This window comes from Drosophila busckii, chromosome X, assembly GCF_011750605.1.
Source record: "Drosophila busckii strain San Diego stock center, stock number 13000-0081.31 chromosome X, ASM1175060v1, whole genome shotgun sequence".
NCBI lineage: Eukaryota > Metazoa > Arthropoda > Insecta > Diptera > Drosophilidae > Drosophila > Drosophila busckii.
This window is the reverse complement of record NC_046608.1, coordinates 20,437,844-20,454,028: the sequence shown is the minus strand read 5'-3', so window position 1 is coordinate 20,454,028 and position 16,185 is coordinate 20,437,844. Positions and strand designations below refer to the sequence as shown.

The window sequence follows — 16,185 nt, the reverse complement described above, 5'->3', positions numbered from 1 at the left end:
CTTTCAGCGTTAAGAGGCGCATTAATATTGCAACACATTAAGCGTGTGGCAAGTGCCCACAAGTGACAGTTGGCAACACATTAAGGCGCAAAGGTAGCGAGCTGCGAATTTGCTCACGCTTTTTGTCACTGCGTATACTTAATCTGCTATCGACAGCCGATTGAGCGCGCAAATGACTTGAGCTGTCTCGCTTGCTATGCCACGCTGACTTTTGCTAGCTAGTGTGTTGCAAAATGGGTGGTTGCTTGGGTGGTTGGTTGGGTGGGTGGCTGCGGTCATGTTCCGGCTGCTGCATTTGACATATGGCTAAATTCAAATGTGCGCCAGTCAGCACTTTAAAAGCCAAAAACCGCAGCCTGCTAAGCTCTCAGCATTAAGACATTGCCACGCCTACAAGCGCCCACAACGTCTTGAAATTGCCGCCATTTTTAAGCTTTAAGCTTTAGCTCCTAAGCTTTGCTGTTGACTTGGCTAACAAACTGTTAAGCTGCGCCTGCAGCTTTTAAAAGCTTTTATTTAGGACTTTGGACAGCTTTTGACAGCTTTTGCAGCTTTGGCGTGTTGCTGAGCTTTAAGCTCAACAGCTAAAATTACAAAATATAGTTTGACTTATTTTGCAAAGTGCTTTAAGCTGCTAATTTTTAAAATAATTCATTGGCATAAGAAATTTAAACTAAACAGCTGTTATAATATATTTTATATAAAATTTTTTATTTAAAAATATTAAACACAAATTTGTTGCTGTTATAAAAAACAAAATTGCTATTAGCATTTTATTTTGTTTATTTTTATATTTAAAAATTTGCAATATTTATTTTGAAGTTTAAAGCTGCAAATATTTAAAAATATTAAACTGTTCTAACAAATAAGCTCAATACAATGAATTTATTGTATTTTAAAATTTAAATTAATACGTTTTTGCATATTAAACTGCTTTAAGCTGCTAATATTTAAAAAATATTAAACACAAGCACAAAGAATTAATTTAAAGTTTTATTTTATAGTTTAAAGCGCTTTAAGCTGCTAATATTTAAAGCTAAGCTGCTAATGTAAAAATAAAAAGCTCAATACTTTTTATTTTCTTTATAGAAAAACTTGCTAAACTTCTTTTGTGGTTTAAATACAAAAACTTAAGCAAACTAAGCAATAATTTGCATTATATTTTATAAGCAAATGCCAACTTAAGATTTTGTATTATTGAGGGGAAAGCTTTTCAGCTAGAAAGCGCAAACAGCTGTTAATACAGTTAACATGCTAGCAACTTACGCTTTCTACTAAGCATTGCCAAAAATGTAAAGCAACTGTGTATGTGTGTGTGTGTGTGTGTGTGTGTGTGTGTCAAAAGGTAAACAATAACAACAAAGCTGGGAAAGAAAAGTAAATGCGTCCCAAGTTGCCTTGCCAACGGTCTATGTATGTAACATGCTATGCATGTGTGTGTGTGTGTGTGTGTGTGTGTGAGGGCCCGGCCCATATACAGACTAATTTACACACACCTATACACGCATACAAAAGCAAAAAGCGTAGTAGTAGTAGTAGCCCAAACATATACAAAACTCACACAGCGGCGACGACGACGACGGCGGCGACGTCGGCGGCAGCGGCAAACGCAGACGCTCAGATTTACAGTTAAACGTGTGTTTCATTCAGTTTCACTTTCAGTCGTCGCCTGACTTCCGCACGGAAGCGTTCGTTGCGTTCGTCCTGCTAACGAAAAACACGCGCGTTCTAACATAAATATATATGTACATATAAAAATAACAAAAAAAAATGGTTTTTTTTTTGTTGTTGTTCTTGTTTTTTTTTTGTGTGTGTGTGCGCTGAGCAAGAAAAACATTTGTTAGCCAGCAAAATAACAAAACATTTCTAAAAGACACAAAATGTTGTTTTGAATACGAAACGTAGTTGAGTTTGCGTTAGTTAAATATACGAGCAGCAATATAAATAAACAAATTAATAGTGCAAACAAAAGTTGCGGTCATTTGTTGCTATTCAAACAAGTGGGGGGGTGGGGAGTGGGGAGTGGGTTGGGGTGCGTATGCGTGATAAAAGTTACGCCATTTAGCGTTGACGCTGTCAGCTTAAGTAATAAGCAAAAAGGCAAACAAAAGGAATTATTATTTCCAGCAGCATATGATACAAACAATCTAAACACACACACACACACACACACACACACACACAATCTATTGAGTAGCATTTACTTTGCTGTCTTTTTAATTTCCGCTCAATGACAGCAAAGTCAAGAAGCAAGGAAAACAATAGATGCAGTCATATAAAAAATACTGTAAATTGTGTCAATGCAGCAGCTGCTGGCAGTGCAGTCAGGCCACGCCCCCTTTGCCCACACACACACACACACACACACACAAAATAAATGGCAACTGTTTTGTTTTGACTGCCTGCTGGCCCCCAATTGTTTTGCCCTTTTTTTTTTTGTTTGCTTTCTATGTTATCCTGCCAAAGAACTTGGCGCTGTCTTTTGTTTGCTCACACATCTGCAACCTCTAAGCGCCTGTGTGTATATATATATACATATATATAGCTGAAGAGCGTGCGACAAGTCATTGATATATGTTTTTATATTGATATTGCCTTCATTTTCACTTGGCAACAAATAAAAGCCAAGAAATTTACAAATTTTTCTGCAGCTCTAGCTTAATTAATAAATTAAGCAACACAAGCAACAACGTTGACTGCATTTAGTTTGAGCAGTTTTTATATTTAATATATTTCTATTGAAATGCAATTCAAAGCTAAGCAAATTTATTTTTATATTTCTTATTTATTAACTAAGACTTTTTGTTTATTCGTTGACAGCAATTCAATCAGCGTTTATATTCAATAGATTTTGATATGTCTTAAATATTAAAAAAAAAACTAAAAATTAAAAGCAAATATTTGTTGACAGCAGCTCAATCAGTTTTTATATTTAATATATTTCTATTGCAATGCAAAGTTATTTTTATTTTTCTTATTTATTAACTAAGACTACAAATATTCGTTGACAGCACTTGACAAGCAATTCGATATAAACTATTTAATAGATTTTTATTTGTCTTAAATTAAAAGCAAATATTTATTGACAGCATTTAGTTCGAGCAGCTCTAAGCAGTTTTTATATTTAATATGTACGCTTCATTGGTTTATTGCTATTGCAACAAATTTATTTTATTTTGCTTAATTATTAGCAACGACTTTTAAGCTTTAGCTAAGCTTTGCTATATTCAAACAATTCAAACAATTTTTATATTTAATAGATTTGCGTAATGCGCAAATCAAAGAAAGTTTTGCTTTAATATTAAATAAAATACTTGAGTTCAAGTTGTGAGCAGCTGCATATATATATTTTATATATAGCGCATTTGTTGTACATTTAATTGCAATTGCTATTGCAATCGAAATCAAAGCGTATCCTTGCGTATGCAGCGCACAGCCTTGAAGCGAGTCTAATCAGTAGAAAGAAATCAGCTCACGGCACAAAAAGGAAAACTTGGCATAAAATTTATCGCCTAGATAAGTCGTTATATGGTGCGTGTCATCAATCAAATGACTTTCTAAACGCAAAATGGTTTAGCATTCATTGCCAGACACACACACACACACAGACACAGAGACACACACACATGCAAAGCAATTGTAGAGAGGCGTCTATTTGCAAGCGCAATTTGAACAGTCGAGTCAAGTTTGTTGCTGCTTCTTCTTGTTGTTGCATGTCAAAAGGACCTAAGCTAACAAGAGTGTGTGTGTGTGTGTGTGTGTGTGTGTGTGTAGGGGGTTGGCAGCAACAACTATAACGGCGGTCAGCACTCTTTTGTGCTATATCAATCATACGCACTGTAGGCAAACATTTGCATAGGTTCGAACAGTTCGCAAATGTGCAGAGGTCGCACACACACACACATGCACAATATGCAAATTGTAATGCGTAAAGTTTTTGCAGTTGCCAGAAGAAGAAAAAGCAGCGTCGAGTAGTTGTGAAAGTTTCAACCAGCTGCCAGCTGTTGGCTGCTAGCTATGTTTATGCTAATACACACACACACACATGCACACATGCACGCTTATGTATGTATGTATGTGCGTGTGTCTAATTCAATTTTTGGCATTTGACTAAGTCGTTTATCTGGCGCAAACACAACGCCAACTTGAGTGCGCGCAAAATTGAATTAGCGAGCTCTGACTAAAAGTCAGCGTCATCATCATCATCATCAAATGTCAGTGTCATATTCATTGTTGGCAGCAGCAGCAGCTCGAGCGATTATGTAAATTTCTGATTTGCTCGCATAAATAGCTCATTAAAACCCATGGCGTATACGTAATGCCAAACAAAATGCTGCACTGTGTTTGATTAATGAGCAGCGATTTGAACTGTAACAACATTAACAACAACAACAACAAACTATATAGAAACTTTAAGTCGGCGCCGCTCGTTATGGTTGAAATACAAAAGCCGCATTCGGCGCTAAAGCGTCCATCGCTCAAACGCGAAACTGTTGTTGTCAACAATAGTGCGCCCACCATCAAAAAGGTGACGCTGGTGCCCAAGGATGAGGTAAGTTGCTCAAGCTACGCCCTTTGTTAAACGCTTAACGCCGCTTAAAACGGTTTATTGTTGTAATTATGTCATTAGAAGCGCAACTATAATGCGGCCCATTGTGCTAGCAATTTGCATAAAATTGTTACACTTTGATGCAGCAGCAGCGGCAACAAGGTCGCGTCTAATTATTTAAGCCGTGCCGCGCTATCAAAATTCAAATCAATATCGAGCAGCAGCTTGAAGTGCACAACAAGCAGCAAGCGACGCAATTTTGTGACAAGTTAATTAAGTATGCAAATGTTGAGGCTGCGGCTAAGACAGCGTAGCAAGGATTAAGTACAGTTGCTGCTTGCCTAGCTTCATTTAATTGCTTTCATGCCGCGCGCTAGATAAACAAGTGTTTGGCTTGAGCGTCCCCAAAGTGTGGCAGGAACCCTTTTCGGCATAAAATTACAAGGCTTTTGTTGTCGCCAGCTCATTTGCAAAATTCATAAATAAAATTATGTGCGGCCAAAGCCAATAGAGCATGTACAATGGGTGATTTGGACGCAGTACTTGAAGCTTAAGTTTAAACAAAATATAATAGAATAACTGAAGCTAACTCACTAACAAATTAATGCTTATGCTTTAACTCAAACTAAATTTATTGAGTACCTAAAAATTATTTATTTATTTACAAGCTTTAATTTATACAAAATGTCATATAATAACTAAAGCTAGTGAATTTCAGCGGCCCATGACTCACCAATTAATTAATGCATATCCTTTTCTCAATCTAAATTCTTATTCCATAGTCGAAGTTCATTGCTATTTATTGAGCTTTGCAGTACTAAAAAATTATTTATTTATTTACAAAATATAATATAAGAACTAAAGCTAGTGAGTGCTACCTAACTCTCTAATAAATTAATGCGTAAGCTTTACTCAAACTAAATTTATTGCTCTAAATATTTCCTTAGTCGCAGCTCATTGCCATTTATTGATCTTTAAGTTTAATTATTAGACAAAATGCGGCGAATGACTCACTAATTAATTAATGAATATCCTTTTCTCAATCTAAATTCTTATTCCATAGTCGAAGCTCATTGCCATTTGCTGTACTAAAAAGTTTACAAGCTTATTTATTATACAAAATATAATTTAATAACTAAAGCTAGTTAGTGCTAGCTAACTCAAAAATAATTAATGCTTATGCTCTAACTCAAACTAAATTTATTGCTCTAAATAATTTTTTAGTCGCAGCTCATTGCCATTTATTGACTTTTAATTTATACAAAATATAATATAATAACTAAAGCTAGTGAGTTCTAGCGGCGAATGACTCACTAATTAATCAATGAATATCCTTTTCTCAATCTAAATTCTTATTCCATAGTCGAAGCTCATTGCCATTTAATTATCTCTTTATTATACAAAATATAATTTAATAACTAAAGCTAGTGAGTTCTAGCGGCCAATGACTTATTAATTCATTAATGAATATTCTTTTCACAATTCAAATTCTTATTCCATTTCCACTTATTGAAAAATATATACAAAATATAATATAATAACTAAAGCTAGTGACGACTGATAGCTAACTCAGCCCTTACTCCAACGAAATATTTCCATGGTTGTCAGCGCATTGCCCTTTTATTGAACTTTGCACTAAATTATTCCATAGTAAAAACATTCTTAAGTGTACGCCCAGCCCAGCCATATGCAAATTATAAAAGGCGGGCGGCCTCGGTTCTGGCCTCGCTGCCTGCCCAGCGGGCGTTAGCAACTTTCGATTGGCATTTTATTATGAACCATTTTGGCCATAAATAAACGCTATCGATGCTACAGCAACATCTTGCAGCTCGCAGGCATTTTATGGCGGGTTATGACGACGACGACGACGACGACGACGATAATGATGAAGGTGATAATGATGATGCTATCAAAAGCAGCTTGTACATTGCCCTTTGGGCTATATAAGCTGCCTGGGCTGTGTTAAAACTTTGTTACAAATCTTTGAGCCATAAATAACGCACATACACACGCACACACATTTAAAACTAAAGAAAAATAAAATTTATAGCGCTTTAACTTCAATTAAATGCCATTTATGTGTGTCTGTTGTTAGTTGTTAAATGTCTCAGCTGCTGTCACTTTATATTAAATTCATTTGAGCAAAAGTTTTGCTGTGCTGATTTCGCTTTAATTAGCATAATTATGCATTGAATTGAGGCCGCAGCTCGAACAACCGCCAATCAGCCAAGCAACGTAGATGTGGCTGCAAATTACATTAAGGACATTTTTCTATGCCGCTTAGTTCAATCAAGGCGCGCAACTTTAAAACTGTAGCATACATTTGAGCGCGCTGTGGTTTACTCAAAACTTGCAGAGCAAAGCGACTAATACTAACAAAAAAGCAGCAGAAAAAAAAACAATTGCAGTAAAGTTTTTGTTCAAGGGTCGGACAATCAGCAGTTGGTTATTGTAATTCTGTGCGTTGCTGCTCATAGGCAAAGTGTGTGGCTAAAGATAAGAAGCTGAACTAAATTGGCCGTCTGGATCAATAAATAAAAGTAGCCATAAATTGTGTGTGTGTGTGTGTGCGCATGCAAAGAAGAAGAAGAAGAAGTTGTGATAAAACTGCTGCGATAATTGCGTTAGCTGCGGGCCCTGGTCCTGGCCCGAGCCATAACTTAGGACAAATGTCAGTTGCTTTGAAGTTTGCACTCAGCAAATGTCGCTGTCGCTGTCGCTGAGTACGCTGCCGCTCATTAATAATTGCCGTAGAGACGCAGCACACACACACACGCACACGCACTTGCCACAATTGGGGGCACGTTTGTGTATCTATGTGAGGTCACTTTATAAATGAGCTGCGAGCCCCAAAGTTCATCTTAATGACATAACTTTTCAACATGCATGCATGAGCTTTGACTCCTAAGCTTTAGACACACACACACACACACACACACATGCACACACACACTCTATGCAAACAGTTTTCCCACGCTCATCAAAGTTTCAAATGATTCTGCTCACAAGTTGTCGACCGCTTGGGAAGCATTTAGAGTTGACCTGACCCATTGGCTAAGATACGAGAGCCTGCGGCATTGGCAAAATTTATGCTTATTTATTTGCTCAACTGCAAGTTACAGTTGCTCTTTACTATATATATAGCAAAGTTATAAACGAAGCGAAGCGAATTGCAAGAACTGCGGCTTTTAATTAAAATCAGCATCAAAATCAAAGCGAATCGAATTGGAGCAACTGCGGCTGCAATTTTATATATCAAATTTCAATTCAAATGCAATTATGCAGTTCAAATTAATGAAAGAGCGTAATGACGTGTGCAATTAAAAAACGTTAGGCCATTAATTAGCAACAATTGCAGAATGCCAATAATATAGGTTAGGCCTATAATTTGACAATATATTATAATTATAGGCATATAGCTATGTGTGTGTGTGTAAAGAATAAAAGCAAATTAATTGCTTCAACTGCGTAACTGTTTAGCTATAGCATATATATATATACTGCTGTATGTGTGTGCAAGGCCAACAAGAAATGGCCAAAAGCCTTACACATCATAAATTCTCGCCAGCTAATGTTCAGTGTAGCACAATTGTCAACTGTTTGTTGTTGTTGTTGTTGTTGCTCTCTCTAGCCACAGCCTAAGCATTCTGCACTGCTGTTTATTGCCTTCATTAGCCATTAATGCGACGTTGCCAACTCGAAGCTGCCCAATATAAAAAAGGTGTGACAATTGTCTTGCCCCAAAGCCAGCAAAGACAACGTCTAAAAAAAGAATATATACAGCTATATATATATATATGTTTGCTATATTATGTAGCAGTGGCGCAGCATGTCTAACAAAAATTTGAGCGTAATTTATTTATGTAATGAAGGCAATTTGTGGTTGGAAGCTGCCTGTCGTTCTTTTATATTTTGCTGCCTCTTCAATTTTTGTTGCTGGCCCCCTAATGGCGAGTACTATGCATATTTTATAGCAACATTTAATGGCCAGTGCTCTAAAATTTATAAATGTTAGCACACAAAAGTTTGAAATAAATTTGTTGCTCAGCTCCAGCTTGAAGCTTCAATTGCATTTAGCTGGCAGCATATTCCGAATTCGTTTCGAATATTGAGCCTTGGGCAATGCGCCAAGTGCAGCGCAGCGCGTTTTTCAGCTCATTAAACGCAGGTTTGGGGGCGCACAAACGTTTCCACAAACTGTTTCTACTAATGATGGCCAAATCGATTGTGCCACTCACCACGGCTGGCAACATGAAATTAATATAGCGCATTATATATATAGTATATATATTCTTTTAAGTGCAAGTGGAAATTGTAGCTCAAAGTTGACAACTTTTTTTATGACTTGTGGCCTTTTCGCACAATTTTATTTACAAACTTTGCCAACTTTTATAAACTTGCAGCATTTATATAGCACATATAAATATATATATATATTTACTTAACTTTTTGCTTACTGTTGCTGCTGCTTTAAGTTAGCGCTTAAATTTAAATGCCATGCAATTGTGCAAGTGAAACATAAAGTGCTAGCAACAATTAAGCATACATCATGTGTGTGTGTGTGTGTGTGTGTGTGTCGATTGTCGGCAACAAACTTAAGTGTTTGGCACGAAAGGCAAAAATCCAATTAGGCACTTTCGTCTCGTCCAGGCGCTGAGGCTATTAAAGTCCAAATGCAGCATTTGTGTGGCCAAGTTTCTCAATTATTTTCAAATAGAATTTTCTGATTCGTTTATGTGTGCATGTGTCTATGTGTGTGTGTGTCTGTGTTTATGACAACACATGAAGCGCATTGTGAGCTATAAAAACAGCAGCAACTTTGTGTGGCAGTCAGCCACCCAACCACCCACCCACCCAGCACAGCAGCCATCCAGATAATGTTGCACGTACAATTTTGATCTGCAACTTGTGTGTGCAACTTCTAGTTTGTGATAATTATTTAATAGCCAAGTGCTTTCAACATTGTTACTAAGTTTTTGAATGCTGCACAACACTGTAATGTTATAAACATTTGAATAATCTGCTAACAGTGCCATGCTAAGCTTGAATGTTGAACAACACTGTAATGTTATTAACATATTTATAATTAAAATTGTGTACATAATGCTATTAGCAGTCCTTATGTTATTAACATAACAGAATGTTTAACTTAGTTATGTTATTTATTATATATATATATTTGTATAATCCATTTATATGCACATCATGTTATTAACAGTGCTATGTTATTAACAGACAATGCTATGTTTAAGTTTAAATTGAAATTTGAGTTTCTTTGAGTGTAAGCACTTTGCTCATATGAAATTCCTGAGCCACACACACACACACAAGTCGTAAAGTGCAATCATGGCTCCTATGCGGGAAACTCGAAAGGGAAAATAACATAAGAAAATGTAAAAGAAAAAGAGCAAAGAAGCGAGAGCCTTTGTCAGTGCTATCTCTGGCTTAAAGCAAACACCAGTCGGCAGTCCGCAGTCCACAGTCCATTGCTATGCATTCAACAAACACACACACACACACACAAACACAGCCACATGCATTGGCAGTAGTAGAAGAAGAAGCAGAAAACACATGCATAGTTAATGCCAAAATGCCTGCAGCAGGCTGAGCACAGAGATAGAAAACCAAACAATAAAAACTATTATAACGAATACTGCTGCACTGAAATTGAGAATCACATGCCACATATACATGCATATGCATGTGTATGTGTGTGTGTGTGCTAGATGCACCTATAGGTATTTATCTAAATGGTCCAGCCTCTCACCAGTTGAGACCACCAAGCCAACCATCGAGCCATGTTCATCAGCTTTGTTATGCGACCACAATAGCGACTGAGGCTGCAGCTCTCTTGAGCGCCTTTTGTCGATATTTTTGCTATCAAATTAATTGCATTTGCCAAACACACACACACACACACACACACACAGGCAGACGAACGGACGGACGCACACCAAAAGTGCTTTAAATTCAGTTTTTAATAACTTTTGGTGGGCCAACAGCAAACAAAAATATAAAACAGTTAAGCGCTCGTAAATAAATAAAAGTGTTGCTGCTCTTTGTAATAGTTTTGTAGCTTTTTTTTACGATCTCAGGCCACAGGCACTTGCCAAGTTATAAGTACGCGTAATTTTTTTGATAGCCATAATTTATAGATACTAAATACTTGATGTAAGCTTCTGTATGAATTTGTAATAAAAGCTACGTAGCTTTTATGCTTATGGCGGCACTATAAAAAATAGCGAGGCAGCTACTTATGTACATATAATAGCGACAAAGTGTCTATGCAAATCAAATTAATGCAAGTAATAATAAATAGTAATAGCTTGGCATATTAATTAAATATATTAGCAACACATAAATAAAATTCGAAATAATTTTCTCTGATTAGTTTTCAAGTTCGAATTTTTTACAAGCAGTCAATAATCAAATTAGTTGCGCACATTTTATGCAAAAGTAAAGCTCAGATATATTTTTTTGCATTTTTTATCATTCATTTAAACTATTTGTCAAATAGGAAAACTATATTTAATTTAAATATTCGCGCATTGAATTTTTCTGAGGCAGTTTGTGTCTCAAGCTGCAAAAATCCTACAGCGACGCTCTTGTTCAGTCGCTGCTGAGAGCTCAGAGCGGCATAGCGCAGACAAACGAAGCAAGCAGCGCTGCTCATATTCTATCAACTACATATGTATGCCTAAAGCTAAGCCGCTAGCTAAGGCAGTCTTAACGCGCTCTCAGCAGTTCTCTCTCTTCTTCAGTCGCGGCAGCCATGATACCATAATACAAGGTAGCGGACTGCACTCTTCTTTTTGAGTGATTGGGTACTTAGCTTCATTCGCTCTCGCTCACACCTGTATACCAAAACAAAGAGCATGAGCGAAAAAAGCCATTCAACAGGAAGGTAAGAAGCTAAGTAACCTAAGAGCGCAGTCCGCTACCTTGTATTATTCTACCATGGCGGCAGCACCGCAAAGCAAAGAGCAATTGAGCGCAGCAAGCAGCGCTGCCTTCGCTATACCGTTTAAAGCTGAGCCGTTAGCTTAGGCACTCTCTCAGTCTCTAGCTGCTGTCCAAAAACAAAAATCGTACAATGCTTAGCAAGCCCGCTCTCAGTAACAGCACAGTGACGCTCTCAGTTCAGTCGCAGCAGCAGCAGCGCAGAGCTTAGAGCGATCGAGCGCAAACGAACGAAGCGAGCAGCGCTGCCTTCGCTAAACACTCGTTCACGCTCTCTCCTTTCCTTCTTGCACTTCGATCAAGAGCAGCGCAGCGACGCTTTCGTTCAGTCGCAGCAGCGCTGCCTTACGCTCTCTGAGCAGCTTGCGCTCTCATCTTTTCTTCAAAAGTGTGTGAGGCTGGTCAGTTGTGCGTGAACTTTTGGTGATTGAATATGCAGTGAAGTGAAATATTAATAAATAACTTGAATATGTTTACTTACAATCAAGCTATTGAGCTCTTAATGTAACTTTAATTACATTACACACATACAATTGCCAAAAGCAAGCAGCAGGCGTAAAAACAATGAGCAGCCCATTGAGCTTACAGTTTATGCAGCTTAATTGTTGCCAACAATTACACACACGTGTGCATGGCCTCAGGATTTGGTGGCGTGTGTGTGTGTGTGCAAATGAAAACAAAACAAAAAATAAGTGAATAGAAGCAATTAGCACATGATGGATAGTAAGCGTTGTATTTCAAAAATGAAAACAACAAAATAAATAAATTTCTCTCGCTCACTCACTCACTCTCTCTCTCTCTCACCCTCCTAGCTGCCTCTCATACTTGCAATGTGGCAGGCTTGGTGGGCACACAAACAAGCGCATATAAATATTTAATTCAATTTTCAGCATAAAAACAGAAAGACGTGTGCATAGTATTTGAAGGCAGAAAGTTTTGTGGGCCAGAGAGAGAGTCCCTGGGAACTGGGAACTGCTGCTCGGTCTCGGTCTCGGTCTGTGGGTGGACGCGCGCGGTCGTAAGGAATTTTAATATCAACACTAGGCAAGAGTGTTGCTGCTGAAGCAAGTGGGCGTGGCTCGGTCGCACAGCTGTCTGTAAAATGCTTTTTGCTACCCACTGCATATTTAAATGTATGTATGTGTATGTAAATTGCCTGGCCCTGAACTGAAGCAACTTGGGGCATGCCACACCCATCAAGCCTCCCCCACCGCCCAACTGACAACGAAGCTCAAAGTGCATTTAAATAGTTTTAGTTCAGTTGTTGCCTGTCGAGTGCATGTGTGTGCAAAATATTTTTAGCCTTAATTTCATTGGCATTCGCTTGTCAATTAAGCAGACACACAGCAACCCACCCACCCAACCCACCCACCACACACATTCGCGCTCAGTCAGCTGCAGCTGCAAAGCATCGATTGCTCTTTTGCTTTTTGGGCTTGCCAATGCTGCTGCTGGCCTCGAAGCAATTTTTTATGTTCGTTTCGTTGTTCTTACGTCCTGCGAAAATCAATAGTAGCCGCCAGGCTCAAATGGCACTAACGACGTTTTCTCTTTATCAGTTATCAGTTGTGTTGCTTGTGTGTCAAGCTCTAAGCCCATTAGGCAATGCGCTTATCTTCAAAAAAATAAACGACAAGCACTTGAGCAATTTACAAAACAAACTGAGCAGCAGTCGAAAAATAAAAGTCACACTACAACAAACAAATTGCTAAATAATTTAATTCTAAAATGCTTACTATTTTTTATATATTGCAGGAACTGGTGGCAATTTCGCCGGAGCGACGCAATTGGCGCGGCATCTTCATAGCGCTGCTGGTGATTGCCGCTGTCTTCAGTTTGATTATCTTTTCCATTTTCTTGCTGTCACCCGAGGATGAGGGACTGCGCATTCGTGGACGTCGCATGCTGCCCAGCGATATACTCAGCAAGAGTTTGCAATGGAAGTCCTTCAATGGCACTTGGAGCAATGGTAACTGACTAGCTCCCAAATTGAAATAGTGCTACTAATGCTTTTGCTGGAACCCACAGATAACGAACTGGTCTATCGCGATCCAACTGGCGGGCTGTCCATACTCAACATGGCCGACTATACGACGCGTATTCTTATGACCAATTCTACATTTGTAAGTAGTTTAGACTAAACTAAAGACATGCACTTACTTTACTATTCCACGTTTAGCGACAATTGAATGCGGAAACGTTTCTGGTAGCGCCGGATCAGAAATATGTGCTGCTGCAGTCCGATAGCAATGCAGAGGGCTCCAGGTAATTAACAGCACTCACTAGTGTTGTGTGCTCCATCCTAACTCTAACTCCATGACTTTCTCTTTATGGGCAGACATCATGTTTACGAGGTGCAAACGGCCAACACATTCCCATTGGGACCAACTGAGAATATTGCCGAAGCGCCGCGTTTGCAACACGTTGTGTGGGCACCAATCAATCCGCCACCTCCGGGCACGCCCACACCTAGCAGCAGCAGCAGCAGCAGCACATTGACGCCGCTGCCAAGCGGCAGCATCATATTGAATAGTCTTGCTGGTGCCGCAGCAGGCGGTCCAGCCAAAGGCGCATCCAGCAGTAGCAGCAGCGGCAGCCCGAGCACTGGCGTAGGCAATGGCAATAGTCCAATGCCCAATGGCAGCAATGGGCAGCCAGCAAACAAAGCCGCCTACACACTCAATCAGGCCATCGCCTTTGTGCATCACAACGACATTTACTACAAGCCCAAGGTGCAGGGCGAGCTCGTTTGTCGCATCACGCAGACAGGCCTGGCGGGCATCTATTACAATGGCGTGCCCGATTGGACGTACGAGCATGTGCCCGAGCTGGACAGTCGCAGCAGCAGCATTGCCTTCTCCCCCGATGGCCTCTTCCTCGCATTTCTCAGCTTCAACGACAGTGGCGTCAACGAATACAAGTGAGTGGAATTTTTTGATATATCTATATGCGCTATATGTAATTTATTGAACAACAGATACACCTGGATGGGCGACGATATCAAGTATCCGGCGGTGTTGAGTCAGCGCTATCCCAAGGCGGGTGCACGCAATCCGAATGTAACGGTTAATGTGGTGAATTTGTCGGTGATCAAATATATATTCCCCACACAAATCAAATTGCCAGCTGAACTCGCCAATGGCAGCTATGTGGGTGGCCTAAGCTGGGCCTCGCCCATCGATCTTTCGGTGACAGTAACAAATCGCGAGCAGACCAAGGCCACAACAGTCATTTGCCGCGCTCCACACTTCAATTGTCAGGTGGTGCACACCGAGGTGACCATTAACGACGGCTGGGTGCTGCCGGCGGAGCGTCCAATCTTCTCAGCACGCATTGCGGCGCAGCTGCGTGGCGCCGCCAACAGTCAGCGCCAGCTGCAGTTTCAGCTGCAGCTGCAGGAGCAGCAGCAGCAAGTGCCCTTCAACATGAACGAAAGTCAGGCGAGCGTCAATGGTCAGACTACCTATGAGATATCCAATGGCGGCTACTTGCTCAAGCGTCTGCCTGTGCGTGATGGCGAGCATGGACACTTTCGACATGTTGTGTTCATATCCTCGCTGGATCGTCGTCCCGTGCCGCTGACCATGGGTCGCTTTGAGGTTACCGAAATTGTTGGCTGGGATGAGCTGCATGAGCTGGTTTACTTTATGGCCGCGCCGGAGAAGCGACCGGGCGAGCGGCATCTCTACCGCATCAGCCTCAAGCTCAACGTCACCGAATCGAATCGCACCTACATAACGAGCAGCCAGCCCGTCTGCCTCACCTGCGACAACACCGAGTCCACCTATCGCCTGCATCGCGCCCACAGCAATTGGCAGCGCGGCAACGAGCGCTGGGAGGATGTGGTGTCGCGACTGGAGCCGGACGACTGCATCTACGACATACCCAAGAATTGTCTATACAATCGCATACAGTTCAGTCGCGACTACAGCTATTATGTGCAGGAGTGCTTGGGCCCGGAGGCGCCCAGTGTTTACCTAGTGCAGACTACAACGAACCAGAAGATTTATGTGCTCAATGCTGGCGATCTGCTGCGCCATCGCCTCTCCCAGCTGGCCATACCGCAGATGCGCACCTTTAGCGTTGAGATCCGTCATGGCTTTCATGCCCAAGTGCGTCTCTTTTTGCCGCCCGGCATGCGTGAGGAGGAGGAGGTTGCCTTTCCACTCGTGCTGCATGTGTAAGCGCCACACAAAATAATAATCGTAGTTAATGAATAAACGTTAAGTAAATGTGCTTTCAATTGTGCTTTCTGCAGCGACGCCTCGCCAGGCTCTCAGCTGGTTACGGAGCGTTTCCAAGTCGACTGGAACTGGTATTTGGCCAGTCAGCGCAGCTTTATTGTTGCCCAAATCGATGGGCGTGGCAGCGGCTATCAGGGCGAACTGCTGCGCACACAAGTTCATGGCAAACTGGGCACGGTTGAGGTTGAGGATCAGCTGGGTGTGCTCACGTAAGTTCGAACAGCATTGACTATACCCAAAAAAAGATTTAATTTCTTTTCGCTTCCACAGTTATTTGCGCGATAATCTCAAGTTTATCGATCCACTGCGTATTTGCGCCTTTGGCTGGGGCTATGGTGGCTACGTCTCCACCATGATGCTAATTGATGATTCACAGCAGGTGCTGCAATGCGCCGTCGCCATTAATCCCATTGTTAGCTTCGGCTATCACTG

The 16,185-nt window shown here is 40.5% G+C and overlaps 1 protein-coding gene across 2 annotated transcripts in view; it reads left to right on the top strand.

Moving 5' to 3' along the window:
* Nucleotides 1–16,185, top strand: part of LOC108606270 (inactive dipeptidyl peptidase 10) — a 50,241-nt gene that overhangs the window by 33,622 nt on the left and 434 nt on the right. The window contains exons 1-8 of one of the 2 annotated variants that reach the window (XM_017996246.1): nt 4,418–4,552; nt 13,265–13,478; nt 13,538–13,632; nt 13,689–13,774; nt 13,848–14,429; nt 14,487–15,689; nt 15,768–15,962; nt 16,024–16,184. In XM_017996246.1, coding sequence (XP_017851735.1) covers nt 4,433–4,552; nt 13,265–13,478; nt 13,538–13,632; nt 13,689–13,774; nt 13,848–14,429; nt 14,487–15,689; nt 15,768–15,962; nt 16,024–16,184 — 2,656 coding nt within the window. In that variant the 5' untranslated portion in view covers nt 4,418–4,432. Of the gene's footprint in view, nt 1–4,417; nt 4,553–13,264; nt 13,479–13,537; nt 13,633–13,688; nt 13,775–13,847; nt 14,430–14,486; nt 15,690–15,767; nt 15,963–16,023; nt 16,185 lie in introns of those variants that run through there. The other variant, XM_017996247.1, reaches the window with a different exon arrangement.